We start from the raw sequence: 27,011 nt of genomic DNA, 5'->3' as shown, positions 1-27,011 counted from the left end.
AATGGGAATGTGCAGGTAAGTTCCCTCAAATTGAGAGCCGTCAAAAACTTGCCTGGTTGAACAGCAGCAATAACTGCCCTTAATGTCTCCATGCGGAAGGTGACGAACCCGCAAAAAACTGGTTTACGAGATCAAGAATAGGCCAAAAAGCCCCTCCCTTCTTTGGAACCACAAAGAAGATGGAGTACTGACCTGTGCGCCTTTCGAGAGGAGGAAGAGGCACGATAGCCCCTATCCTTAGCAGGTCTCGCAAACACTGCAGAACCGCTGTCCTCTTGGCCCACGATCCACAGCGGGACTCCAGAAAAAGTCTGTGACGGGAGAGAAGAATTCTAGCTTGTAACCTTCTCGCACCACATCAAGGACCCACTGATCCAAAGTAATTCCTGGCCCACTCTGAAGAAACAGAGAAAGCCGACCACCGATCTGCTCTCCTCCCGAGTGGACCTGCACCCCATCATTGGGAGGCCCAAGAAGGAGCCCCCTGACGAGAGGGGGGTCCAGCCGGACGCTTCTCGTTGCGAAAGGAAGAACGCTGCCCAAAACAAGGACGCTGAAAGGCTGCGTTGGACCACCCTGGGCGACACCGGTGCGACTCTCTGAAACGTGACCTCGAAGCTCCTTTCTAGGTCTTCCCCAAAAAGCAATTTCCCTCGGAAAGGCAATTTAATGAGCCGTTGCTTAAAGATCATATCTGCGGCACAATGACAGAGCCACAGAAGACGCCGAGAGGAAACGGTCAAGGCCATGAGTTTGGCCGAAGCACGGACCAAATCATACAAGGCATCCGCCAAGTACGCCAGCCCAATATCCACCAGCGCCATCTGAGGAGTTCCCGGCATATCAGACTCTGAAATCGAATCCATGACAGAATGTAGCCAACTGAGAAGCTCTAGCCGCATAAGAACTACAAACAGAAGCTTGAAGTGTTGTGATAAGGAAGAGGCTATCCTACCCTGGTTAGGCCCCTAGAGGGCGCTGTTCCCCTAAAATGTCCAGGGAGAAGGGCTGGGTGAGTCACTAAAGGAGCCAGTAAGGGGATGTATAGCTGGAGGTAGCTAGGACTGAGGAGAGTCCTGGGGATAGAAACAGGTGCAGCAGGTTATGGGCTGGGTCCTGTTTGGTCATTAACCACTTAATACCCCTCCTGAGTGTGAGGGAGGAGGAGAGCTAGCAGCTGAAGAAGAGAGCTGGTAACTGAAGCAGGAGGATCCCCATGAGAAGTACTGGCTGAGCCCTTTGGACTGGTGGTGAACTGTGTGCAAAGCAAGGAAGCTGGCTGGGGTAAGAAGGCCCTAGAGATTGTCAGGTATAAGAACTGTGTGTTACAAGGAAGGGCTGTGTGTCCAGGTTACAAGGAAGGACTGGGTGTCCATGTTACAAGGAAGGACTGAGTGTCCAGGGTCTTAAGCTGGAAGATTGAACTGACTAGGAAGAAATGTTTAAGCTGGAAGGACTGTTTAAGCTTGTAAAAGTGTTTTAAGCTGGAAGAAGTGTGCCCCAGGAAGGGGGAATAAAAGATTTGTATGAGAAATATCCTGTTGGTGAGACCTGACTGTGTTTGCCTTTTGAGAAGCAGGTCACCCTGAGCAGAAAGGGGTAGTAGAATAATTTGCATAAAATCTGCATACTGTGAACCAGCTCACCCTGAGTGAAAGAGGGACCTGGGATCCTGAGGTGGGAGCTTCACTTCACAATAGCCTCATCTTCACAGTGTCAAAGTGGTCACCTCAAAGGCACGTTTTAAAGAGGCCTCTAGCCGTCCGTCTTGCATATCCTTAAATGCCACACCACCTTCCACTGGAAGAGTAGTCTTCTAAGTGACCGCTGTCACCAGGGCATCCACCCTAGGTAGAGCAAACTGCTCTAAATGGTCCGCTGAAACCAGATACAGCCTGGCCATAGCCATGGCCATTTTCAGCCCCCCATCAGGATCCCCCCACTGGGCCGAAATCTTCAATAGCTTCATGCACCGGAAAGGCCTTAGAAGGTCGTCTGGTACTAGCCATCTTGGGGTTGACTGCCTGAGAAGCCGCAACCTCAGGGTCCTCTATATTCAGGGCTTCCAGCGCCTGAGAGATAAAGGAGGACAACTCCACCTTATGGAAAATCCTCATGGCGGAAGAGTCCTCTGGTTGGTCAGTGAGGACACAGTCCTCCACGTCTTCTATCCCCGACTGCTCCGAGAGAGCCACCACGGAGGGAGCTGCAGGTGACTGTATGCAGGACCCCTCCTCAGACCCCCCAAAAAGCCTAGGCTTTTTAAGGGAGGAGAAATCCTCTGGGGAAAACCCCAAAATCTCTTGGTTACCCCCAGATCCCCTGAGAGGATCAAAGGCTGAAGCTGTCGCAGCCGCATGAGGGAGGGGGGGCAAGGCCCTTTTCAACAAAAACGCCTGATGGAGTAGCAAAATAAACTCTGGCAAAAATCCCTGCCCCGCAATGGAGGAGGTTGCAGCCATGGCACCTGCACCACCGCCCACAGTGCTTGACCCCCCCCGACTCCCCTACCAGAAGCAGCAGCTTTGCCCAAAACCGCTACTGGAGCCGGCTCCGTGACCTATCGTAAAATGGTGCAAGAATCACCAGGCTCCGGGCACGAAAGCACACTCTCGGGAGGCCACTGGTCCGTCGAGTCCCACCAAATCAGTGCACCCCGCACTGCAAAAGCCCGCCGCAGAATGTCATTTCCCGCACTGGGAACAGCGTTTTACCGCCTCCGCTGTCATCGCCCGCCCCCGAAGAGGAACCCAGCGGGACTTACCCCGGACCAGGAAAATGCGGGAACTGACAGCTGAGCCGAAGAAAAAAACTCCACTTCGAGGCAGGCTCAGACAAGTAGGCAACAGAAAACAGGACTCGGACAGCAGGAACACAAACCTGCTCTCAGCAAAAACACACTTCCCTGTGCTTCTGTTTCTCTTTTAAACAAATTCTATGGTTCTCTTTTTTTTTTTTTTTTTTAGTAAGAAGGCAGAAACAAATAGGGAAGGAAAGGAACAGGAAAAGCCTGTTCAGAGGGAATTTGAGGTGCAGCAGGGACCCAGCAACTGCATATGCTGCCAAAGGGGACACCACCAGTCCGCCACCCCCGGCTCAAACTGGCCACCGGCCCAGGCGCACCCTCAGAGGTTTAGGGCCCAGGAGCTGAAGAAAAAGCCGTCCACCACCTGCTGAGATAGAGACATACTAACTGAGGAAGGAGCTGGCCGTCTGACATCACTGCCTTTAGTTTATCTCTATCTCCACCTGCTGGTAGGCGGACTTAACCCACTAGTTCCTGGATTCATCTGCTGCAAGTGACATGGGGAGGGGGGGTTAGAAGAAAGTTGAGGGAACCAAAACTGACTATACTACTGAAATATTTGAACTGTAAACTTGTATCATTCTTCATGGACACTCTCTGCCTATCTTAGGAATGGTTCAACATTGTGCCAGTCACTTATTTCTGAAATTATTAAAAATAGCACGCAACCCTCTTTTTTCATGGAAATAACATTTATCAATTGCTTTTCTACCTAAGTCATTTTTTTTTGCACCTTCACACTTAGAATCCCACTAAGGAACTGCTGAGGAGCACTAGGATAAGAGGGGTGTACCTTCTCTTCATAGTGGCACTTTTTCACAAATACCATGCAGTCTGAGTGAGAGCATCCTATCAAATTCATGATGGCATTCAAGTTCCTTGTGTTCTGAATGTGGCAGGTCCACACTGAATGCATGGTGTTTGTAAGAAAGTGCTGTCAGGACAGAAGAGATGATGCCCTTTTCAATACAGTGCAGCTTTGGAGAAAACAACACCAATAGCTTCTGCAGAAAGTCCTCCACAATTTTTTTTTTTAAAGAAGAGATGTTTCCCGAACCCAATTCCTGCACTTAATTTTGCTGTTTATTTTTTATAGTACTGGATGTATGCAGCACTTTATATGTGTCTGCCTCTCCTTTGGCAAATCACTCTCTCATTGTCAAGTATCACAAACGGCACTCTCGTCTCTCCATTACCTTCATTTAGATTCCTTTGCTCCAAATTTCTAACCTTGTCTTCCAATATGCTAATTTGTTATTTGACTTCATCTAGTTTTTCACCAAATCTTTTTGAGTTCTACCAGCCCAGCCCCATGGGTTTTGTTCCTTTACTAGCAGATGCAGATAAAGGAAACTGGTGTCATTATCCCCTATAAATTGGGCACCATGCAGTTTGCAACTCCTCAGTATATCTATATCTAAAACCCTCCCTGATATATCCCCCCCAAAAAGAGTGGAATTATGATCCCATCAGCCAAGAACCAGACCAGCAAGCCAACCAACCAGCAAGACATCATCAACCTCAAAGAGAAAGATGATCAAAGGTAGTATGCTGGACCTCTCATTTTGAAGTATATGTTTCATAAGAGTGTGCAGAAACAATGTAGCCCTCCCTTTGACAAAAATGCCCACCCAATTGGACCACAGGAACTGTGGCCATCTGACTTTCTGAGTCAGACTTCACTCTGATGAACCAATCATCCAAATCTGCTGGTAAGAGTGCATAATCCATCTGTGATGGTCTAGAGGGGCGCTATGGAATTTGCTTTTTATTGTTGTTGTTGCTGCTGTTTTTACATAGAACAAAGATAAGGCTCACCTCCCAGGCACTCAAGCCCACAAAACAGCACCAGGAGCCAAGGTACAAAAAGGATTTCCAGAAAGAACCCCTCAGGGCCAAGGAACTAGAAGGTATAGGAAGGGAAGGGGGAGGGACCGGGCCACTGGGGTTCGACACCCCCGAGGCACAATGTGATCTCCATGAGCCATAGCTCCAGCCAAAAGCCAAGGAGCCTTCGGAGAGAAGCAGAAAAATTAGGAACCAGAATGAATTACAAAAACACCGCTGACACCAGTAACTCCCCCCCTCTCCGGGCTCAGAATCCTCATATCTACCAGACCAGTCGAGATTGCACAGGCTCGCAACTCAATCACCTGCTGAGAGACTGAGAAATACTGACTCTGGAAGGCACTGCACAACTAACTTATAGGCTCTACCAGAATGCTGTCCCATCTATCTAGGCCAGTCTGCAGGGACACTAAGGAATACAGTATTGCTTTTATATGCTGTCCCTCAAATCTTTGCACTTTATACATACAGCTTTGCATATCAAAATAGTGATACTTGAATTTTATGTTTTTATTTAAAGTATGGGATGTTGAGGATAAGAGAGGGAAAACAATGGAGTTAGATGAAGAGTAACATCCTACAAGTGGGCAAGCTTATGTCTGACAGCTGGGAGAAAGTGCAAGGTACAAATGTAATAATAATAATAATAGATGGAAACTAGGCAGACTGGATGGGCCCATAGGTCCTTATGTATTCTCATGTGATAGGAATGTGGAATAACCTATTTTACAAACTGTACTATTTGTGATATTTTTAAGCTCTTATATTTCATAAGATAACAAATTATAGAACTTGGAATTTTCTCCAACTCAAGGACAAATAAATTGTTTCAATTAAGAAATAAAACTTGTGTGTTTCCATTGATCAGTTTATTAGAGGATATTAAAGATTACAACAACTTGTACAGTTCTACATGTTTACATTTAAAAAAAAAAAAAAAGCAGCAGTGCACTAAGCAACAATACCAGATTGAACAGCAACCATCTGGGATTATTTCTAACGGTATTGCCAAGTTATGCTAAACAAAGGAATAAAACTCACACTAAAAGTTTTGATCATAAAATGAAGCAATTGTAAAGCACGAGCACGGAAGTAACGTTTACATTTTTCATGGATGCCTGTAGTCTTCATGGAACAGATCCTGCAAACTAAAATGACAGAAAAGAAGCTAGTGACTCGGTTACAAAGGCAGCGCACTGGCATAATGTTTCACGTATGTACAGGCACTTCATTTTCAAAGTACAGTCCCTGTGCTGCCAAGCAGACGACCAGGGAACATCTTCATACTAACATGAGCAAAGTCATGTGTTAAATCCACTTGAAAATCAGAATGGTCTCAGCACCAGAAAAGTAACTGTGCAGGTGCCTTGTCCCAAATTAAAAGCTGGGTACAAGGAAGCTCAGTCACACTATTAACTGCCCAATGCAGCACCTTAAGGATCCTTCAGGGATCTTGCAGGGGAAGTTGTGTGTCTTAAAAACTGCTTTCAAATTTCCTATCACCTCCTGGGGAACTTTAAAGCTTTTTCTTTCTGCTTAAGCAGGTTTAATGAGCCCTGATGTGGCACAGAGTCCAACACCACCCAAGCAAAACCAAATGCAGGTCCAGCAGCCAGTGGCTGAGTATGGAAATTCCAAGACTAAAGTTGGAAGCCACACCTCCTGCCATGTTTTACTTTAAAAAATTGCTATCACAGTACGCCTACAAAATGGCAAGAGAAGAGCTAAGGAAGGAAGGACATGAACAAGTAACATTGTCACAATGACTGTTTCATGAAATTCCTTTCAAAGTAAATCTTTAACACCCTGGTTAATGGGCAGTAGAACTAAGTCCCCATGCTCAGCCCTAGCAAAATTTTCATTTCATGGCATGTCACAGAACAATAAGCCATGGATTTCAAACTACTAAGTTTAAAGGAAATTTTAAGCATTCATCCAACAGCATGGGATGCCAGGCAAGTGAACAGAGTGTATATGCAAAGAACAGAATACGTACTAATACGGGCACTGAAAACTAACTTTACTGAGGCAGAAAATGTTGGGCATAAGCAACTTTGAACCCCCTCATATGCAGATTAGGCATTTGCACTAGAACATAAGAACTGTTAAACTGGGTCAGAACAAAAGTCCATCTAACCTGGCATCCTATCTGACTATATAAAAAGCACAGGCTTACAGGAAGTAGCTAAGAAAACAGGGCATGTGTAACATGGTCCATCCCCTCATATACCTTCCACTTTCCAGCAGTCATGCTTTAGGGATGTACTGGATTCACAGCAACATCCCCGTTACTGTACATTCAATAGCCTGTGACTTGTCTTGCATAAACATGCCTAGTCCTTTCTGATTCTAGTTATGCTATTAACCTCCACAAAGCCCTGTCTCATCGAGATTGGAACTTGGCGATATCAATATCAAGAAAAATAGAACTAGTGTGTTAAGACTAGCTTGTTGTCATAGGAAACAACATTACAGAACATAAAACTGTCCAATTGGAAAGGGAACTACTATCCTTGAGACAAATATTAGAATTCTGATCATTCTCTACAAAATGTTATTTGTGTAAAAAATTGTCTTTCCTGGCTAAAAAAAAATTAGTATATCCAAAAGAAAACTGCTTTACAAAGAAATGCAAAAGCATACACAGAATGTACACTATAACACAAAGGAGGTTATGGTATGGCATTAAAAAGACAGCCCATCTAACCTAGAAAGTTAGGTTGTAAGCTTGCTGAAGATAAGGGAATCCCTACTTGACCCGTATATAAATGGCCTTGAGTTACCACATGAACTAAATCTAAAGAAAGAGATCTGTTCCTACTGCAGAACTATGTGCCAGGAAAGCAAGATCGCCAAACAATGTGTGACAAATTCTAGCAGGAGCGAGGATGCATGAGAAAATTCATCTTACTAGAGAATGTGTGTTTTTTAATGGATTATTTCTTCATCTAACAAAAGGGTAAACATTTTTCAAATAGTATGTGAAACAGAGGAAATAGGGTTTCCTTCACATTTTTTATTTCTGGTGCTAGGATGAACAAAAGTTTTCTGCTGAAGCAATGGTGGAGAAGAAAGGTGCTCTGTGGTTATATGAAATGGAGCTGCTCTATCCTCCATCTCACAACTGAAATGCAGTCCCACCCTATCCCTCTCCTCTTAATAGAACGATTCTTAAATGTGCCCCTTGACAAAAAACCAACTATATTCAGAGGCAAGATGACAGTGTGAGAGAAAAGTCCCTGAAATATAGGGAAGGAGGAAGATACTCGGATTTGTGTTCAGAGCTTCATCTTTCCCTTATAAAGCAGTTGTATTAGCTTAGAAGTAATACCAAGGCCATGGAATAAGGACATAGCAAGACTACATCAAGACAATGCACTTTGCAGAGGAACACTAAATTTAAACATGCAAGGAAGATTGAGGCAAGAGGAAGAAATTCCTAGTCAGAGCCCAAAATTAGAAAACTGTTGCTTTTCACTGAAGCTTCATGTTTTTAAAACATTTTCTTGTGTAGAAAAAAAAATATAGAATATTTCTTCCCTTTCCTTTCTCCAGTGTAAAACTGTTTAGTGCAAGTGTTTGGATGGATGACAGCTACATGAATGACTTATATCCAGGAAATGAGGGTGGGATGGGGCAACATCAGGCACGCTGAAGAATTATACCCCCCCCCCTTGTTTCTTTGTGGGAACAAGAAAAAAAAAAAAACTACTAAAACTCCTACTTCATAATTATCTGGTCAGGTTTCCTACCCCTAGACTGTATTTCAGAAATGTGAACAGTGGACTACAACAGATACAATATACTGGAAATGACTGTTCTACTGAAACAGACCGAACGCCCATCCTCTGAATCCTGTGTTGCAAAACTAAAAGCACCCCACTTATGGAGCTTAAGGGATCAAAGAATTAATTATCGGTGGATGGAAATAAAGGAACAATTGCTATGAATTAACTGGACTAGCACTCGTTTCTTTTTCAATTAATAATGTTATTACATTTTCATTTGATAACTTTACAAGCAAGCCCCATCTGGGGGAGAAAAAGTCTTAGGAAAGCAGAGGTGAAAGGATGTAGCGGAAACACATTTCAGAAGAATGTATCCGAAGACACCTCTAACTCCCTTCTGAAATGCCATGACTGTACATCTCTCCACAGTTTAAAAAAAAAAAATTAACAAAAAAAAAAACGACATCATAAATTCTTCACCTTGAATGTACTAGGTTTGACAAACATTTTATATCTTAGAACCTGGCTGCCAAAAGGTCAGAGATTATTTTTGTTTTATTGGGATAAAATAATGGATCTGTCTGAAGGAGAAATTATGGCTGATAATTTTTCCTTTAATCTCAAAAGGTCAGTCCAGACTAGTGGGAATGTTGTGTATGCCGACCAACAAATGGAAACAAAGAAATAAAACAGATCCTGTGATTCACCTCTTTAAGGGCTTCGTGCAAGCAACGATGTTTAGTATTTGAACTGATAAAGCAGTGTACCACCATCACCAGAGGAAATATCACCATGAATGTATAAGTAGCCATTGCTGATCAAATCCTATAGCAGGACACGTTAGAAGTTAACAGCAGATCCACAGAGCACTGCAATCAAAGTCTTCAAGCAGGCGCAAGAAAATGTTGGAAGGAATACAGCAGGAGCAACATCCTCCACGGAAGCAATGACGACAAAGATCCTGTTGTGTGAAAAATTCCCAGGACACCATGAAGAAATCCTTCAAAAGGACAAAGGTAGGATTTACAGTATATATTCGAATATTGATCTCATATATAAGTTGAGGGCAGTTTGGGGACTAAAAATGGCCCAAATTGGTGTGACCCGTGTATAAGTTGAGTATGTACAGTAACCATTTGATTACCTATTTTGACCTTCCTCCCCAGCCAACAGGTCTTTTCTCCTTCAAACACATACACAAATTTGCCCCCCTCCCCACATCCAACAGGTCTTTCTCCCTGACTCACACACACACACACACACTCCTCCCTGACTCACACACACACACAAACTCCTCCCTGACTCACACACACACACTTTTCCCTGACTCACACACACATACACACTTCTCCCCGACTCACACACATACACACTTCTCCCCGACTCACACACATACACACTTCTCCCCGACTCACACACATACACACTTCTCCCCGACTCACTCACATACACACTTCTCCCTCACTCACATTCCACCATCCAGATCCAGCATGGTCTCTCTGCTGCACCCCCATCAAGATCTAGCATGGTCTCTTTGCTGTCCCCACCCCACCACCGCCTCTGCTTTTTTGGTAACTCCCAAGCCCCACCGTCACCATGTACTTTCAATGCTCAAAAGTCTTCAATACAGCACTGGCACTGCAGCATACACTGTCCAGCTCCAGAGTGCACCCTCTGACTCATCCCACCCCCTTTGACTCAACTTCCTGTTTCAGAAGGATCAGAGGATACGCTTTGGAGCAGAACCAGGGCAGTTTATGCTGCAGTGCTGGTGCTGTATATAAGACTTTTGAGCACAGGAGATACATGGCCAGCCAGCAAGTGAATGAGAAGGGAGGGGTGCAATTACTGCTTTTTTTTTTTTTTTAAGTATCTATGGGTATTACCTGTAGAAAAGACAAACCGTCTTTTTGCGGGAATTTTTGTCTAAATTTCTCAACTTATGTCGAGTACATACAGTACCTGAAATCCTCTAATGCAACCCTTAAGTAAAAATAGAGTAAGAGTAACACACATGAAACGGCAGACATCTGTTGGGATTATAGGGAATTGGGATTATAGCAGGGGCGTAGCCACAGGTGGGCCTGGACGGGCCCAGGCCCAGTCACTTTTGCTCCAGGCCCGCCCAGTCTCTTCAGCCCGCTCTCCTTCCAGCACCGGCGATTCCCATAGCCAGACTTCTGCCAGCACGCGTCGTCGGGGCCTCTTCTCAGGCACGTCTCGCCTACGCTGCAACTTCCTGCGTCCCACCTTTGCGGAAAACAGGAAGTTGCAGAGTAGGCGGGACACACCCGAGAAGAGGCTCCGACGTGTCGACACGCGCTGGCAGAAGGCTGGCTATGGGAATCGCCGGTGCTGGAGGGAGAACAGCGCTTCAGGTCCGTAAAAATGACCAGAACTGACCATGTGCCGGGGGGGGGGGGGGGGGGGGTAGCAGGTGGAGAGGAAATGCGAGGCCTATGCTCACCCAGTCCACCTCCAGGCCCATCTAAAAATTAAACTCTGGCTACAAAAAAAAATATCAGATAAGATAATTTCTCCTTCCTTTTCATCCCACATCAGTCCAGACTATCCCACTAGTCTAGTAGCAAAGCAGTACCCCTTGAGGGTGGGATTTAAGGTCTATAACCACAGAGGCTGAACTGCAACACAGAGAGGAGCTGTGTGCATTAGAGAAACAAATTAAGGTAAAAAAAATACTGCTTACAAAAAAGCAGATACAGTGAATAAGCAAATTCCCTAGAAGACCAGACTCTCTGAGGAAAGAGTAGTCAACCATAGAACCACCTCAGGGGCACATGGAGAGCAACCAATCTCGGTATACCCATGAGAAGACACACCAATGAATGTTCAGAAATTGCCCATGCCATCCAACTGCGAAGGAACAGAAAGGCCAATTGTCTCACTCTACCCACAGTAACAAAGACTGTGGAAAGAGAATGTCGAAGGCTGAAAGCCAATAAATAGGAGAAACGCTGTGGTCCACATGCACAGGGATCTGGCATGTGTTTCACATGCAACTGCCATGTTCACAGTAACAAAAAGGACCTGGCGACCTACCATGCAGGGATAACTGGCCCCAGGCTTTGTTAGATGTGCAAACCAAAGCTAGCCTCAAAGTTAGTTGCCGAATGTCTCACCCCAGGATCACCTACACAGTAAAAGGCAGGAACAGAAAAGGATTATAAAGTCCCCAGCTATACTAAAATAACAAAGAGGCTGGATTGGCATGACATACCATGAGAGTGGGAGCTGCTGAAATCACAGAAAGTTTGTCAAAAGGTCAAGTGAAGTAGAATGCACTGAATTTTACCCATCCTTCTGCCCTTAGATCCAGTGAATACAACAGCACTCTGAAGATGAAGGACATGTGCAATGCGAGACGGAAGCAGAGCTCTCAAACCGCTGTATCCTTTCCCAGGTAAAGAAACTATGATGGAGAACCACCTGTGGCCCACTAGGGAAGTCAAACACCTTCCAGGCGAAGCCATCTCCATAGTCATAGAGCAGAAATAAGAGGAAGAAGGGGGAGGACCTAGAACGCCCTGCAAAGGTGCCAGTAAAATTACATCAAAAAGACTACTACTACTACTCACAAAGAGCCTGACGCTAGACAATGACTTCACAATAAAATGCTCAAGTGAGATGCAGAAAAGCAACATGGGAAGGAGGAACCTGAGAGCTCCCAGGAAAAGAAACTGTAGAGAGAAGTGGAATGTTAGAATGGGAAAAAAATCCATTCTGGAAAACAGACAGCAGCAAAGTATGTTTTATGAGAAAGAATAAGACGGCAGCATGGGAAGAACAAATAGTGGACACCCCAAGGGATGAGGTCTATAGGGCTGCAGAGACAAGAAAAGTAAGGGAGACCAAGAAGAGGAGGAAAGTTCTTCCAAAGCCAAACCCCCAGCTACATAGATATTGCGAAAAGCAGCAGGGTACACCAGAGAGAGAGGACAGGTATTTAAAGAAACCCTGTGTTCAACAGAAAGAACACTAGCCATGTAGGCAGACTCTACTGACAGCGGTGAAGCAGAGCAGTGATGAAGAAAAGCTTCAGAACCAAGATTCCAAAGAAACAATCACTAACTATAGGGAGATCATTCCACATTGTCAGAAAAAGCTGAAGGTAGTGGAGTTTATCTGAAAAGGCCTACAGCTATTAGCACTGTGACCCTAGATTTAAAAAGCTATCCAGGCAGAAGACAAAGCAGAACTTTAATAGAGAAAGATAATAAGCAAGCAAGCATACTATGCACTTTGTCATACATTGGCACAAAAGAATTTCTTCATAAAGCTGGTTAATGACACTCAATAAATCAAGATTTAAGATACTCTCCAGACAGAGAACTCACTGGCCATTGAGGCAGATACTTGAACTGGCATAATTCAGAGACAGAACAGCTAACTTTACTGTGCTTCCACATGAAAAGTCAGCGTTTAAGGAGGCTGCTTGGGAGGAAGGGAAACCCATCACAAAATGAACCTTCAGGCAGCCACCGATAAAAGTAGTGGGGAGCAGCATAAAATACTACAAATGTTAAACTACTCTGGGAGCTAATGCTAACCACATTGAAAAACGAGCAATATAAAGGAGAAATTAGGCGTTACCTGCTAATTTGCTTTCCTTTAGTCTCTCTGGACCTCCCCAGCAAGTGACTGATGGGTTGTGAACCTTCCAGCAGGTGGAGACTGAGAATTCTGACTCATAGAGAGAGCCAACAAGAACCCTTGCCAGGAATAGAAAGATTCAGTATCTCTTAACAAAGCAGAAAAAGAAAACCTCATTCTCTGCACTCGGGAGTTCGAGAAGCCATCAACACAGAATAAAACCAAGCCTGTGACTTTTCAGCAATGTACCTTCCCCAAACAGGCACACAGATAAAGCATAAGATGCTCAAAGGTATATCTAACCTTTCGTGAGCGACTTTTTCTTTTTTGTATAAACCGGTAACCAGGAACCATAAACAGACAACGCAGCTCTCCTGAAAAAAACTCCACGGAACAAACCAACCGATAGAGAATACCGGGGGGGGGGGGGGGGGGGGGGGGGTTCTAGGCCGGTCCGGAGGGACTAAAGGAAAGCAAATTAGCAGGTAAGGCCTAATTTCGCCTTCCTTAACATCCTTCTGGACCAGCCCAGCAAGTAACTAATGGGAAGTAACAAAGCAGTAAAATCACAGGCAGGACCCCAGCTAAACCTGCTGTGAGAACACCCCCCCCCCCCCCCCCAAAAAAAAAAAAAACCACATCCTGACGACTCTGCATATCCAATCTGTAATGTTTCAAAAAGGAATGCAAAGAAGACCCAGTTGCTGCCCTGCAGATCTCCAAAAGCGGGACCAAACACCGCTCAGCCCATGAAGCCACTTGCCCTCCGGTAGAGTGAGCTTTCACCTCGGGAATCGGTTTGCCTGTCAGGAGGTAAGCGGATGCAATCATCTCTTTTTAAGGGTTTTTTTTCTTTGTTTTACTTCTACCTCGAGAGTTCCAAAGATTATCCGGCCAGGAATGGCCACTGACCGGTTAACTTTTGTATGCGGCTATCTGGTCATTTTTAACGGTGCTGAAAATGACCAGTTAGCATTGAAGTGGACTAAGGGGCGTTCCACGGACATTTCAGGGGCGGAGTTCGGTTATCTCCCAATATTCACAGATAAGCAGTCTTGTTTGTTTGTCTCATTTCTATCCCACATTTTCCCACCTATTTGCCGGCTCAATGTGGCTTACATAATACCGTAAAGGTATTCGCCTAGTCCGGTAGAGAAACAAATGCAAGGTGATAAAGTCAATTAAAGATACATCCTGTTCAGAAGAAATGGATCCTCAGGAGCTTAGCCGAGATTGGATAACAGAACCGGTAGTGGGAGGCGGGGCTGGTGGTTGGGAGGCGGGGATAGTGCTGGGCAGACTTATACAGTCTGTGCCAGAGCCGATGGTGGGAGGCAAGGATAGTGCTGGGCACACTTGTACGGTCTGTGCCCTGAAAAAGACAGGTACAAATCAAGGTAAGGTATACACAAAAAAGTGGCACATTTCTTGGGCAGACTGGATGGACCATGCAGGTCTTTTTCTGCCGTCATCTACTATGTTACTATGTTAAACCACCTAGACAAAGTGGGCTTAGACGCCGCCAATCCTTTCTAAGGTCCCCTGATGAGCAAAAACTCTCTGCCTGCCTAAAGTCTGCCAAAGCCTTAAAATATTTAAGTGTCCACTTAATATCCAGACACTTGAGACGATGTTGTTCATTGACCCGAGAACTGGCAAAATGATGGACTGAGACACATGAAAACAAGACAAGACTTTAGGGAGAAAGGATGGAACTGGCCGCAACACTGCACGGTCGTTTGCAAACTCCAAAAATGGCAGCTTACACGATAGCACCTGCAACTCCAAGACTCTCCTGGCCAAAGCAATAGTGACTACAAACAGTATCTTGAGAGTCAGATCTTTCAAAGTACAGGATGTCAAAGGCTCAAATGGAGAATGAGACAGGGCCACTAGAACCAGATTAAGATCCCACAAGGGAAAAATTACCCGAGTGGGTGGCTGCCTAAGCCCCGCTCCTCGTATAAACCTACGCACACAGGGATGAGAAGCCAGGAACTTGCCCTGCACCCGACCCCTAAAGCAGGAGGGCCGCCAGCTGTACCTTAAGAGAGAATAAAGCTAAACCTTTTTCCAAGCCCTGTTATAAAAATTCCAGAATGTGCGCTACAGAGGCCCAAAAAGGAAAGATATTGAAATCATACCACGCCTCAAACTCTCTCCAGGTCCTAACATAATTGAGAGAAGCGGAACGACGCTGAGACCGCAGCACAGAAGACACTACATTGGCCGAGTACCCTCTCTTAGACAACCTCGCCCGCTCAACAGCAAGGTTGTAAGTCAAAACCGAACGGGTTCCGGATGTGCCACTAGATCCTGGACCAACAGCCTGGGATCCTCCTGAAATTTGAGAGAGGGCTTGAGAAGATGACTTTGAAGATCAGCGTACCAAAGCCTGCGAGGCCAGTCCAGAGCAATCACAATCACTCGACCCCTGTGAGTCTCTATCTTTTAAATTAGATGGCCCAACAGGGGCCACGGAGAAAAGGCATACAGCAGACCTTCTGGCCAAGGTTGAAGAAGGGCATCGATTCCTACAGCTTTTGAGCATTCCGGTGACTGAAAAACCTAGGTACCTTTGTGCTGGACGCCAAGGTGAACAGATCCATGACTGGAAACACCCAGCGATGCACCACTGACTGGAACGCAGAGTCACCGAGAGCCCACTCCCCAAAATCTAGAGTGGTGTGACTGAGGAAAACTGCCTGAACATTTTCTACTCCCGCTACATGAGCCGCCGAGAGGGCCTCAAGATGCAACTCTGCCCAGCTCATGAGCTGTGCTGTCTCCTGCTCCAACCTGAGACTTCTTGTTCCCCCTTGATGTATGCCATTGCCATAGCATTGTCTGACATTATGCGCACTGATCGGACTTCTAATAGAGGGCGAAACACTAGGAGTGCCAAACGAATAGCTATGGTCTCCAATACATTGAATAGACCGTCTCCTCCCACTACCACAGGCCCTGTGCATACTTTCCCTGACAGTGGGCCCCCCAGCCCTTCAGAATGGCATCCGTCATGAGTACTAGCCATTGCAGAGCATCTAGAGGTATTCCCTTGGTCAGGTTGGGCATCCAAAGCCACCACCAAAGACCACTGCGCTCCTGCGCCTAAAGTGGCAACCTCCGCAGAAGAGGATCCCTCTGCGGTGACCATCTGGAGAGAAGGACCCTCTCTAACAACCTCATGTGAGCCCTGGCCCAAGGAACTGCCTCTATCGTCACAGCCATGGAACCCAGGACTTGGAGATGGTGCTTTGCCGACAATACAGAGGTCTGGAGGAACTGACGGATCAGAGTCTGCAACTTGAGGATACAAGCCTGAGTAAGAAACACCCGGCCCTTCCGAGTGTCGAAGCACACTCCTAGATAGTCCAAGGCTGAGATGGTTGCAGATGACTCTTTAGTGCACTGACCACCCAAGCAAGGGACTCTAGAAACTGGACCACGCGCTTCATATTCTATACGCTCTCCTGGAAGGACTTTGCTCGGATGAGCCAATCGTCCAGATACGAGTGGACCAAGATCCCTTTCTCTTCAAAGAACCGCCACCACTACCACCATTATCTCGGTGAAGGTCCGAGGAGCCATTGCCAGGCCAAAGGGAAGCGCTTCGAAAATGGAAATGCTGACCCAGAATTGCAAAGCAGAAAAATCACTGATGCAGAGGATGAATCGGTATACGCAGGTAGGCTTCCATAAGATCTAGGGGCGTCAAAAATTCCCCCGGGCCATATCACCACTATGACCGATCGAAGGGTCGCCATACGGAAGGTAGAGACTTTGAGGGCCTGATTGACAGCTTAGAGGCCCAGAATTGACCTGAAAGAACCTTCTTTCTTGGGAACAACAAAGTAAATGACATGGAGAGACAGAAGCCTTTCCAGAGTATCCCTGATGATAGTTGCCTTGACGCGAGACTGGCAGGGAGACTCCAGAAATGTATCCGGAAGTAGACGTGCGAATTCTAAGGTGTATCCATCTCGAATAACCTCTACTACCCATTGGTCAGAGATAATCTGGGTCCACCTCTGGAAAACCTGCGCCAAACGCGCTCCCACGGGAACCAGAGGTTGGGCCCCGACACCCTCATTGAGAGGGGGACTGGAACAAGGCTCCAGTGTCTTTGTTTCCTCCACAGGCCCCACGAAAGGGCTAATCCTTTGGAAAACAAAACCACGAGAACATTGCTCCGGAGTCACCTTACCCGACCAGAAGCGACGAAAATCGTAATCACAACCCCGGTTTGATGACGCTCCACGGCCCAAAGCTCTAGGCCGATCTTCTGGAAGCCTGGGAACCTTGGTTTCCCCAAGACTGCGAACCAGCTTTTCCAGGTCCTCGCCAAACAGCAGTGAGCCCTGAAAAGGAAGCTGGCTGAGCCTCGACTTAGAAGCAGCATCTGCAGACCAATCTCTAAGCCAAAGAGATCTCCTAGCAGCCACCCCCAAGGCCATAGATTTGACCGAGGCCTGTAGCAAATCTTATAATGCGTCTGCTATAAAGGCAGAACCCATCTCCAGTTTAGCCACCTCAGCATCCTCGGAGGCCAGATCGTCTGAAGACCTATCCATAACTCTTTCCAACCATCTAAAGCAAGTCCTAGCCACGAGAGAACCACAAATGGCTGCCTGCACTGCCAAGGCGGAAACATCAAAGCTACTCTTCAGCAATCACTCCAAACGGCGATCATAAACATTCTTAAGAGCAGTGCCTCCATCTACCAGCACTGTATTGCGCTTTGTGACTGCCGAGACCACTGCATCCACTACAGGGGGCTTCAGAAGGATTCTTATCAGCCTCCAGAACCGGATAAAGTCGAATCATTGACATGGTGAGTCTAAAAACTGAATCCAGAGCATCCCACTGCGCATGGATAACGTCCCTGATATCTTGATGCATGGGAGAAGTCTTACCCGATTTACAGACTTCCTTGAAATGAAAGACCCACCTTGCAAGGAACCTCTGCAACTGTAGATTCTTCCTCCTAGAAAAGCAATGTAGATGATACCAAGGAACCTTAAAAAAAAGTTTTGGACGGGATCTGGGAAATTATAGACCGGTGAGCTTGATGTCGGTGCTGGGCAAAATGGTAGAGACTATCATAAAGAACAAGATTACAGACTTTATTCAAAAGCATGAATTAATGAGGGAAATCTTGCCTCACCAATCTATTACATTTCTTTGAAGGGGTGAACAAATATGTAGATAAAGACGAGCCATTTTCAAAAGGCGTTTGACAAAGTACCTCATGAAAGACTCCAGAAGAAACTGGAGAGTCATGGGAGGTAGTGTCCTATTGTGGATTCAAAACTGGCTAAAGGATAGAAAACAGAGAGTAGGGTTAAATGGTCAGTATTCTCAATGGAGAAGGGTAGATAGTGGGATTCCTCAGAAGTCTGTGCTGGGACCACTGCTTTTTAACATGTTTATAAATGATCTAGAGATGGGAGTAACTAGTGAGGTAATTAAATTTGCTGACAATACAAAGTTATTCAAAGTTGTTAAATCGCGAGAGGATTGTGAAAAATTACAAAAGGACCTTACAAGATTGGGAGACCGGGTGTCTAAATGGCAGATTACGTTTAATGTGAACAAGTGCAAAGTGATGCATGTGGGAAAGAGGAACACGAACTATAGCTACGTAATGCAAAGATCCACGTTAGGAGTCACTGACCAAGAAAGGAATCTCGGCGTTGTTGTTGATGATACGTTGAAACCCTCTGCTCAGTGTGTTGCGGTGGCTAAGAAAGCAAAGGAGAAATTAGATCTTACCTGCTAATTTGCTTTCCTTTAGTCCCTCCGGACTGGACCAGGATTGGACTGATGGGTTGTGTACGCCTACCAGCAGGTGGCGACTGAGAAAATTCTAAGACTAGAGAGCCAATGATTGCCCTGGCCATATGACCAGTATTTGACTAACAAAGCAGGGAAGAAATGAAGAAAGACCACCCTTCTGTGCCTCATGGAATCAAAGCAGCCACAAAGCACTCATTAAATGTGCTTAAACAACGGCAATGCCGTGTATAAGAGCTCACCAGCAACTCTCACCATTGAAGTGGTATGGCCCACGTAAAGTTTTATATATATATATATATATATATATATATACCAGTATCTGAGCTCACCAGCGACTCTCACCAGAGAAGTGGTATGGCCCACGTAAAGTTTAATATATATATATATATATATATATATATATATATATATATATATATATATATATATATATATATATACCAGTATCTGAGCTCACCAGCGACTCTCACCAGAGACGTGGTATGGCCCACCTAAATTTTTATATACATATAGCAGCATTTATTTTTTTTATTAATTTATTTTTTTTAATTTTATTTATTTAATTACTCCGTGTGTGGAAAAGAAAGGAACTCACTTCCAAACCTAAGAAAGAAATCTGAATAGTTAAGCAAACATGGGAGGGGCCTGGTCCGGTCCGGAGGGACTAAAGGAAAGCAAATTAGCAGGTAAGCTCTAATTTCTCCTTCCTTAGCGTCCCTCCAGACTGGACCAGGATTGGACTGATGGGAAGTACCAAAGCAGTAATCTTAAGGGAGAGACCCGATGAAACCTGCTGAGAATACTTGAGTTGCAAAGACCGCATCCTGGCGACAATGAACATGTAGTCTGTATTAATCAGACAACAAATGAAGCTAAGCCCATGATACCACTTTACAAATGTGCGTCGAGGGCACTAAAAATAGGTCAGCCAAAGAACAAAACACTTCTCAAGATGTGCAATATGGTTTAAAAGACTCTGGAACTGCTCTCCCGGAGAGAAGACCAATAGAAGATCTCATTTCCTTAATCCATGGAGATATAGTGGGTCAGAAATGAGCAAACCCTTACGCCGACTAGCTAGAAGGACAAAAAGAGTATCAGAGCGCCGAAAATGCTCAATAGCTGCCAACTAGCATGTAACAGCTCTCTTAACATGTAAGAGCTCTCTTAATATTTAAAGAATTAATTTCCAGTGATCTTCCACGCCCGAAGACCGTAGACCCGGAAGAAAAAACTGATTAGGAAAGATGAAAACGTGAAATTACGGTAGACAGAAAAGAAAGAACCAGATGTAGAAGTACTCCAGACATAGACCTACTTGCTCCTTGGAAAAAATTCCAAAAAGAAAAAACAGAGACCTGCATGAAAGAAACTTGCAGCTCCGAAGCAATGGCTACTAAAAACACTGTGTCAAGAGAGAAAACCTTAATGGAAGAGAATAGCCCAAAAGGAGAATAAGATTGAGATTTCAAGATGAAAAAAGTTTCGCTCGGAATGTCAGGAGAAAGAGACTAAGTCCCTTGAGGAAAACGAGAGACCTCTAAAAAGACGGGACAAAAAGTTTCCCGTATCCGACCTGAGAAACAGGAAAGAACTGCAACCTGCAGGAGAAGACAAAAGAGAGAAATGCTTTATGAAAACCAGCATGTGAACAACAAGCTTCAAAAAAACAAAAAAAAAACACCAAGAACAAATATGAGAGAGAGAGAGAGAGAGATGGCTTGACGACGGAACTGCAGCATAGTAACAATTAGTGAAGCGGAAAATGCTCTCTTAGTTAATAAAGCCCTTAGAAGAGCTAAACCATAAGACAAAAAGAAGCCTGGTAAGGATGAAAGATCGGACCTATGGATAGAAGGTCCCTGCGAACAGTAAGATGTAGAGGAGACGCTGAGGAAGACGCTGAAGATCTGCGTACCACGGCAGTCAGGGCCCATTTGAAGCTACCAGGACTACCAGACCCCCATGTTTCTCGATCTTATGTAAAAAATGACCCAAGAGAAGCTATGGAGGAAACACCTAGAGAAGCAGGGAAAACCACTGCTTTAAGAGGACATCTACCTCTGCCACTGTCGAGTCTTTTCAGCAACAGAAGAAGCGAGGAACCTGTGAGGAGAGAGAGAGCAAAAAAGTTCTAGAACTGGAGTGCCCCAGAGTCAAATCCCCCAGATCTAGGGAGATAAGAGAGAAAAATGCGCTTTGGAAAGCTGAAAATGGCAGTAGGGTGAATGTTTACCCATGCCAAGAAACTCGCCGTCTGTCGTCTGAAGAGAAGACTCTTCATCTCTGTTTGACGGACGACATAGGCCTCTGCCATGGAACTGTCCGAGAGAACTCTTACCTCCTAGCTAGCTCCTAGGGAACGAAACTCCTCCAGAGCTAAACAAATTGCTCTGAATTCCAAGAAATCGAAGGAGTGGAAAGTTGCCCAAGGACATCACAGAACATGCGGTAGCCTGCCTAAATAAAACTGTCTCCTATACATAACCTAAGAGTATACCTGCAGTGAGATTTGCCAACCTTAACCACCAGAAGAGACTGCTGTGCTGCTGGGAATGCAGAAACCACCTCCACTGAAGGGATTCCGTCCAAGAAGAATATCTGGATAGGAGAGAAAATTTGAAAGACCTCCGGAAAGGTGTGGCCCAGGAAATTACCTCTATAGTCGCTGCCATGAGACCGAAGCTGAATATAATGTGGGACAAAGAATGCGACCTAGAAGTAATCCTTGAAACTGAGATCGCAGCTGGAGAACAGTGCCCTGGGGAAGAAAAGACCCACGACCGCACTCCATGTGAAAGGTAACCCCTAAATAATCTAGAGACTGCAAAGTAATCAGATGGCTCTTGACCACTTTTACTAGCCAACAGGGTGCCACTTGGTCTGAGACCTGCCAAGTCTCTTGATAAGAAGTTTCCCTGAATAGCCAGTCCTCTAGATACGGGAAACTAAAATTCCCTCTTTCCTGAGAACTACTGCCCCCAGTACCAAAACTTTGGTGAAAGTGGGAGGGGCTGCTGCGAAACCAAACGGTAGAGGCTGAAACCGAAAAGTGGTGTCCCAGAACCGCAAACCGCACAAGAGATTTGGAGACCAGTCCTATGCAGATAAACTGCCTTCAGATCGAAGACCGTTAAAACAGTGTCCTGCACGAACCGCCTCTACGACCCTTGAGACTTTGAAAGCATGATTGACGGCCTTGCTATCTAAAATAAGACAAAGGAACCTTCTCCTTCCTGGGAACTACAAGACCCAAGGCATAACGTCCGTGCCCGAACTGTAAAGAAGAGAGTGGGCAAATAGCTTGAAAATCGAAGAGCCTATGTCAATTGTCTCCTACTGTGTCTGCAGTGCCGTGATAGCGACAGGTAGCCTGTAAACAGACGTGTGAATGAAACTTGACAAAGTGTAAGGCATAGCCTCCCCACTGGACAGAGGAAACAGAGCCCTTCCTGAGCTGCAGAAAGCGTAAAAACAGGAGTCCTAAACTACAAAAACCTCACATGATCCAGATAGGTCCTAGGCCATTGGCCACATATGGGCAGACAGCGAAGTATGCAAAGGGTGCCATCCACATATTACTTCCTCCCCTGAAGCCAGAGAGGTGAGAACAGAAAATTAAACATGAACCCAAAGAAAACATGTCATACCCGAGAAGGAATAGAATTGTCAGAAATGGCTATAGTCCCTTGATAAAATACCAGCCGCTGTAGTTGCACAATATAGTTATTTATACTATTGAAACAACTATGTTATGAGAAGAAATATATAACCAAAGCACAGACAAAAAAGAGAAAGAGCATAGGTGTGCAGCTCATAAGACTGCAAAAAGCAATTCCCAAGGGAAAACCTTGCAACTAGGTTTAAAGAAAAAAAAACAATCGTTCTGTCCCTGAGATGTGACCCAGTCAAAAATGAAGTCACATCCTTACAGACAAAGGATAATCAGATGAAAGAACCTGCAGAGGGTATTGTAATGCAGAAAGGATGCAAGATCACTCAGTACGATGAAAGACTACAGTGGAATGTGAAACCGGAGAAAGCCAGCAAACCGGCATGTCTGCAGGAGAAAAACACGTTAATGAGGGCATCGAAAATTTAATGCAAATGTCCCAATGAGATTCAGAACTCATCCAGAATGCTAAAATAAAATGTGAATGGTAACCAGAAAAACTAGCTCTCCCGGAGGCAACAAGAAGCAAATAAGCAATACTGACACTAGTCTGGCCATGCACAAAGCAGAATGCAGGAAACAGCAGAAAGCTAGCTCTCCCGGAGACAAGAAGAAACAAATCGCCACTTCCGACACTAGTCTGGGCAAGCCTGGTCATGCACGAACCAGAACGCAAGAAATAGCAAAACTGCAAGATAGAACGACTACCACAAGTGTTGCCTTGAACTCGGAAATACAAAACCCAGTTTGCTACTGCTCCGGTACAAAAACCTGAGATGCAGATAATAGAGAAAACGCAGGCAGACTCAGAAAGGACCTGCTAGAATGTGTGCTCTGGTTTTTTTTTTTACAAAACAGTGTGAAGAGCGGATCTCACCCGACGCCTGCTAAGGCAAGCAAGGCACTGAAAGAAAATTGTAATGGCGGCTGCCCACAAAGTTTCCCGCCTAAGAGAATTTGCTGAGTAAGCAGCAAAACGGGACTCCAACAAAAAAAGAAATCCATAGAAATGAAATTCAAAATTAAGGGAAGCAACACCCCCAAAAGTGCAAAAACGAGTAACAGAAGCTTAATTAATCTCTGCACAACAATAATTGTACCTGACATCCAGGATTAACTGTGTTAACAAAACTATGTAAGCCACTTTGAGCCTGCAAATAGGTGGGAAAATGTGGGATACAAATGCAATAAATAAATAGGGTAGTGACGCTCCAGCGCTAAGAAAAAAACCAACAGGTAAGTCTAACCGCCATAGCGGAGCTCCTTCTGCCCTGAAAAAAAACAAAAACAAAAAAAATCACGGCTTCGTGCCTTTTTTTTTTAAACTACCCCCGCTGCCAAAACGCGAGGAAACAGATCAAATGTGAAACCGCTCACTGGAACCATGGACACTGAAATAATTAATTACTTCTGTTCTTGCAGTCCACAAGAGATCGTTAAAACTGTGGGGAAAGCAAAAAGGGGCATTTCCATTTAATGCTCTTTATTTCCTATATTACTTTTTAAGTAAGAATGGCTGCCTCTCCCAAAGGCAGTACACCTTTCCAACTAAGCAAGGGAGATGGGGAGGAAAGGGGAGGGACTCGGGACACCAGAGTTTAACACCCCAGAGGCTGTGAAAGAACAGAAAAGAAAAGAAACCCTATCTGCCAAGCCTCTAATTGAGATTCCCCAGGCACAGAAGAAATATTCTGAATATCTCTAATATCTTAAAGAGAGAGAGAGAGAGAGAGAGAGAGACTGACTGACTAATGGGCTCACCTCCTGCCTGCTGGAGACTGAGAAAATACTGGGGCTAGGGTCATATGGCCAAGGCTCTCATCGGCTCTCTAGTCTTAGAACTTTCTCAGTCTCCACCTGGGACATACCAAAGCAGTAAACACATCTAAGGGTGGGACCTGTGAAGCCCAGAGGACAGGACTGCAGCTCCAAAACTGGCATCCTCCCTTGCCTGTACATCCACTCTGTAATGTTTGACAAAAGAATGCAAGGAGGACCACACCGCCGCTCTACAAATGTCCACCGGTGGAACAAAACTACTGTCTGCCCAAGAAGCTGCTATCCCCCTAGTGTAATGTGCCTTGAGCCCCACCGGCACCGTACGGCCAAGCAATATGTAAGCCGAAGAGATGGCATCCTTCAACCACCGAGCTATAGATGCCTTAGAAGCAGCCGCTCCCTTCTTGGGTCCCCCATGAAGGACAAATAACCTGTCCGAAGACCTGAATTCCTCCGACCTGCGCAAGTAAACCTTCAACACTCTGCGCACATCCAATTTCGCCAAACGACGCTGAGAAGCGTCCCCCGTCCGGTCCCCCAAGACCGGCAATGAAATCACCTGATTGACATGAAAGGAGGATACCACCTTAGGCAAAACGAAGGGACTGGATGTAGCGAAACCTTTTCCTTAGAAAACCACAGGAACGGATGCCTACATGAAAGAGCCTGAAGTTCCGAAATCCTGCGAGCCGACGATATAGCTACCAAAAAGACCACCTTCATAGTAAGGTCTTTTATCGAACAAGACTCCAAAGGCTCAAAAGGAGAACCCGCCAAAGAGTCAAGAACTATATTAAGATCCCACTGAGGAACTACCGGCTACTGAGGAGGACGAAGCAACTTCACCCCCCCCTCAAAAAACAGACCACATCCGGGGAAGACGCAACCGACCTGCCCTGCACCTTACCCCGAAAACACGCCAAAGCAGCCAGCTGCACCTTCAAAGATGACAATGAAAGGCCCTTCTCAAAACCATCCTGCAAGAAATCTAAAATGCACGACACAGAAGCTGTCGAAGGGATACACGCCCAGGCCCCACACACGCACATAGGCCAAAGACGTCGAACGTTTGCGAGACTGCAGCATCGTCTGAATCACCTGAGGAGAAAACCCTTTCCTTCTCAACCGTTCCCTCTCAAGGGCCACACCGTAAGAGAGAACCGAGCCGGATCCGGCAAGACAATTGGACCCTGACACAACAGCACCAAGCCCCCCAGCCGCAGAGGCTCGCCTTCTAACAGGCGCATCAGATCCCCGAACCACGGCCGACGTGGCCAATTCGGAGCCACCAACAACACCGGACCCGCATGACATTCTACCCTCTGTAGGACTCGACCTATCAAGGGCCACGGGGGAAACACGTACAGCAACACCCGCTGAGGCCACGGAAGGACCAACGCATCGATCCCTTCTGCTCGCGGATCCCGACGCCGACAAATACCGAGGAACCTGAGCATTTTGTGCCGACGCCATGAGATCCACTACTGGCATTCCCCACTTTAGAACTATCTGGTCGAACACCGACCGGTGCAGAGACCATTCTCCGGGGTCCAACATGTGTCTGCTTAGAAAATCCGCGTTCACCCTGGCCATGTGCGCCGCCGAAATCTGCACTAGATGCCTTTCCGCCCAACTCATGAGCAGAGCCGACTCGATTGCCAACTGCGGACTCTTTGAACCGCCCTGCCGGTTGACATACGCTACCGCTGTCGTGTTGTCGGACATGACTCTTACCGCTTTTCCGACCACACTCGAGCAAAACACCAACAGCGCTAGCTGAATCACCCTAGTTTCCAAACGGTTGATAGACCACTGAGCTTCCTCAGTCGACCACCGCCCCTGCATGGACCGACCGAGACACTGAGCTCCCCAGCCCAGCAGACTGGCATCCGTTACCAGAATCACCCACTGAGGAGGTTCCAACGGCATGCCCTTTTTCAGATGGGCCAAGCACAGCCACCACTGGAGACTGCGCCGAGGAGCCCCCCTCAATGGCAACCGGAACTCCAAACTGTGTACCTGGGGAGACCACCGGGACAACAGAGCCGACAGAAGCTGACTCATATGCGCCCTGGCCCATGGTACTACCTCTATTGTCGCTGCCATGAGGCCCGAAGGTACATTCAAACCGTCGGACTCTGAACGGACATTAACAGCCGGACCTGCTGCTGAAGACAGGCGATCCGAGAATCCGGCAGAAAAACACTACCCACTGCCGTGTCGAACCGCACTCCCAAGCACTCCAGACTCTGCGATGGGACCAACTGACTTTTGACTACATTCTCTACCCATCCGAGCGATTCCAGAAACGCGACCACCTGAGCCATCGCCGCAACACTGTGAGCCAAAGACTTCGCCTGGATCAACCAGTCGTCCACATAAGGATGCACCAGAATTCCCTGCCTCCGCAAAGCCGCTGCTACCACCACCATTATCTTGGAGAAGGTGCATGGAGCCGTTGCCAGACCAAAAGGCAGAGCACAGAACTGAAAGTGCCTCCCTAAAACAGCAAAACGAAGGAAACGCTGATGGGCCTTTCAAATCGGCACGTGCAGATACGCTTCCGTGAGATCCAGTGACGTGAGAAATTCTCCCTGACGAACAGCCACTATGACCGAGCGCAGAGTCTCCATGCGGAAGGATGGCACCTTGAGTGCCCCATTGACCCTCTTGAGATCTAAAATGGGTCGAAACTGGTCCTCCTTCTTCGGCACCAGAAAGTAAGTGGAATAATAACCCATTCTCTGCTCGTGCCAAGGAATGGGTA

The 27,011-nt window shown here is 46.1% G+C and overlaps 1 protein-coding gene across 3 annotated transcripts in view; it reads right to left on the bottom strand.

Moving 5' to 3' along the window:
* Positions 1-5,508: 5,508 nt before the first annotated feature.
* Positions 5,509-27,011, bottom strand: part of SUGP2 (SURP and G-patch domain containing 2) — a 76,520-nt gene continuing 55,017 nt past the window's right edge. For all 3 annotated transcript variants that reach the window (XM_030220103.1, XM_030220105.1, XM_030220104.1), the window contains one exon: positions 5,509-5,802. Coding sequence is in view for 1 of the 3 variants with exons in the window: in XM_030220105.1 (XP_030075965.1) it covers positions 5,763-5,802 (40 nt within the window). In the remaining 2 variants the exon portion in view is untranslated. The remainder of the gene's footprint in view (positions 5,803-27,011) is intronic.

This window comes from Microcaecilia unicolor, chromosome 11, assembly GCF_901765095.1.
Source record: "Microcaecilia unicolor chromosome 11, aMicUni1.1, whole genome shotgun sequence".
Taxonomy (NCBI): Eukaryota; Metazoa; Chordata; class Amphibia; order Gymnophiona; family Siphonopidae; genus Microcaecilia; species Microcaecilia unicolor.
Note: the sequence above shows the minus strand (reverse complement) of the source record. Positions and strands in the feature narration are given on the sequence as shown.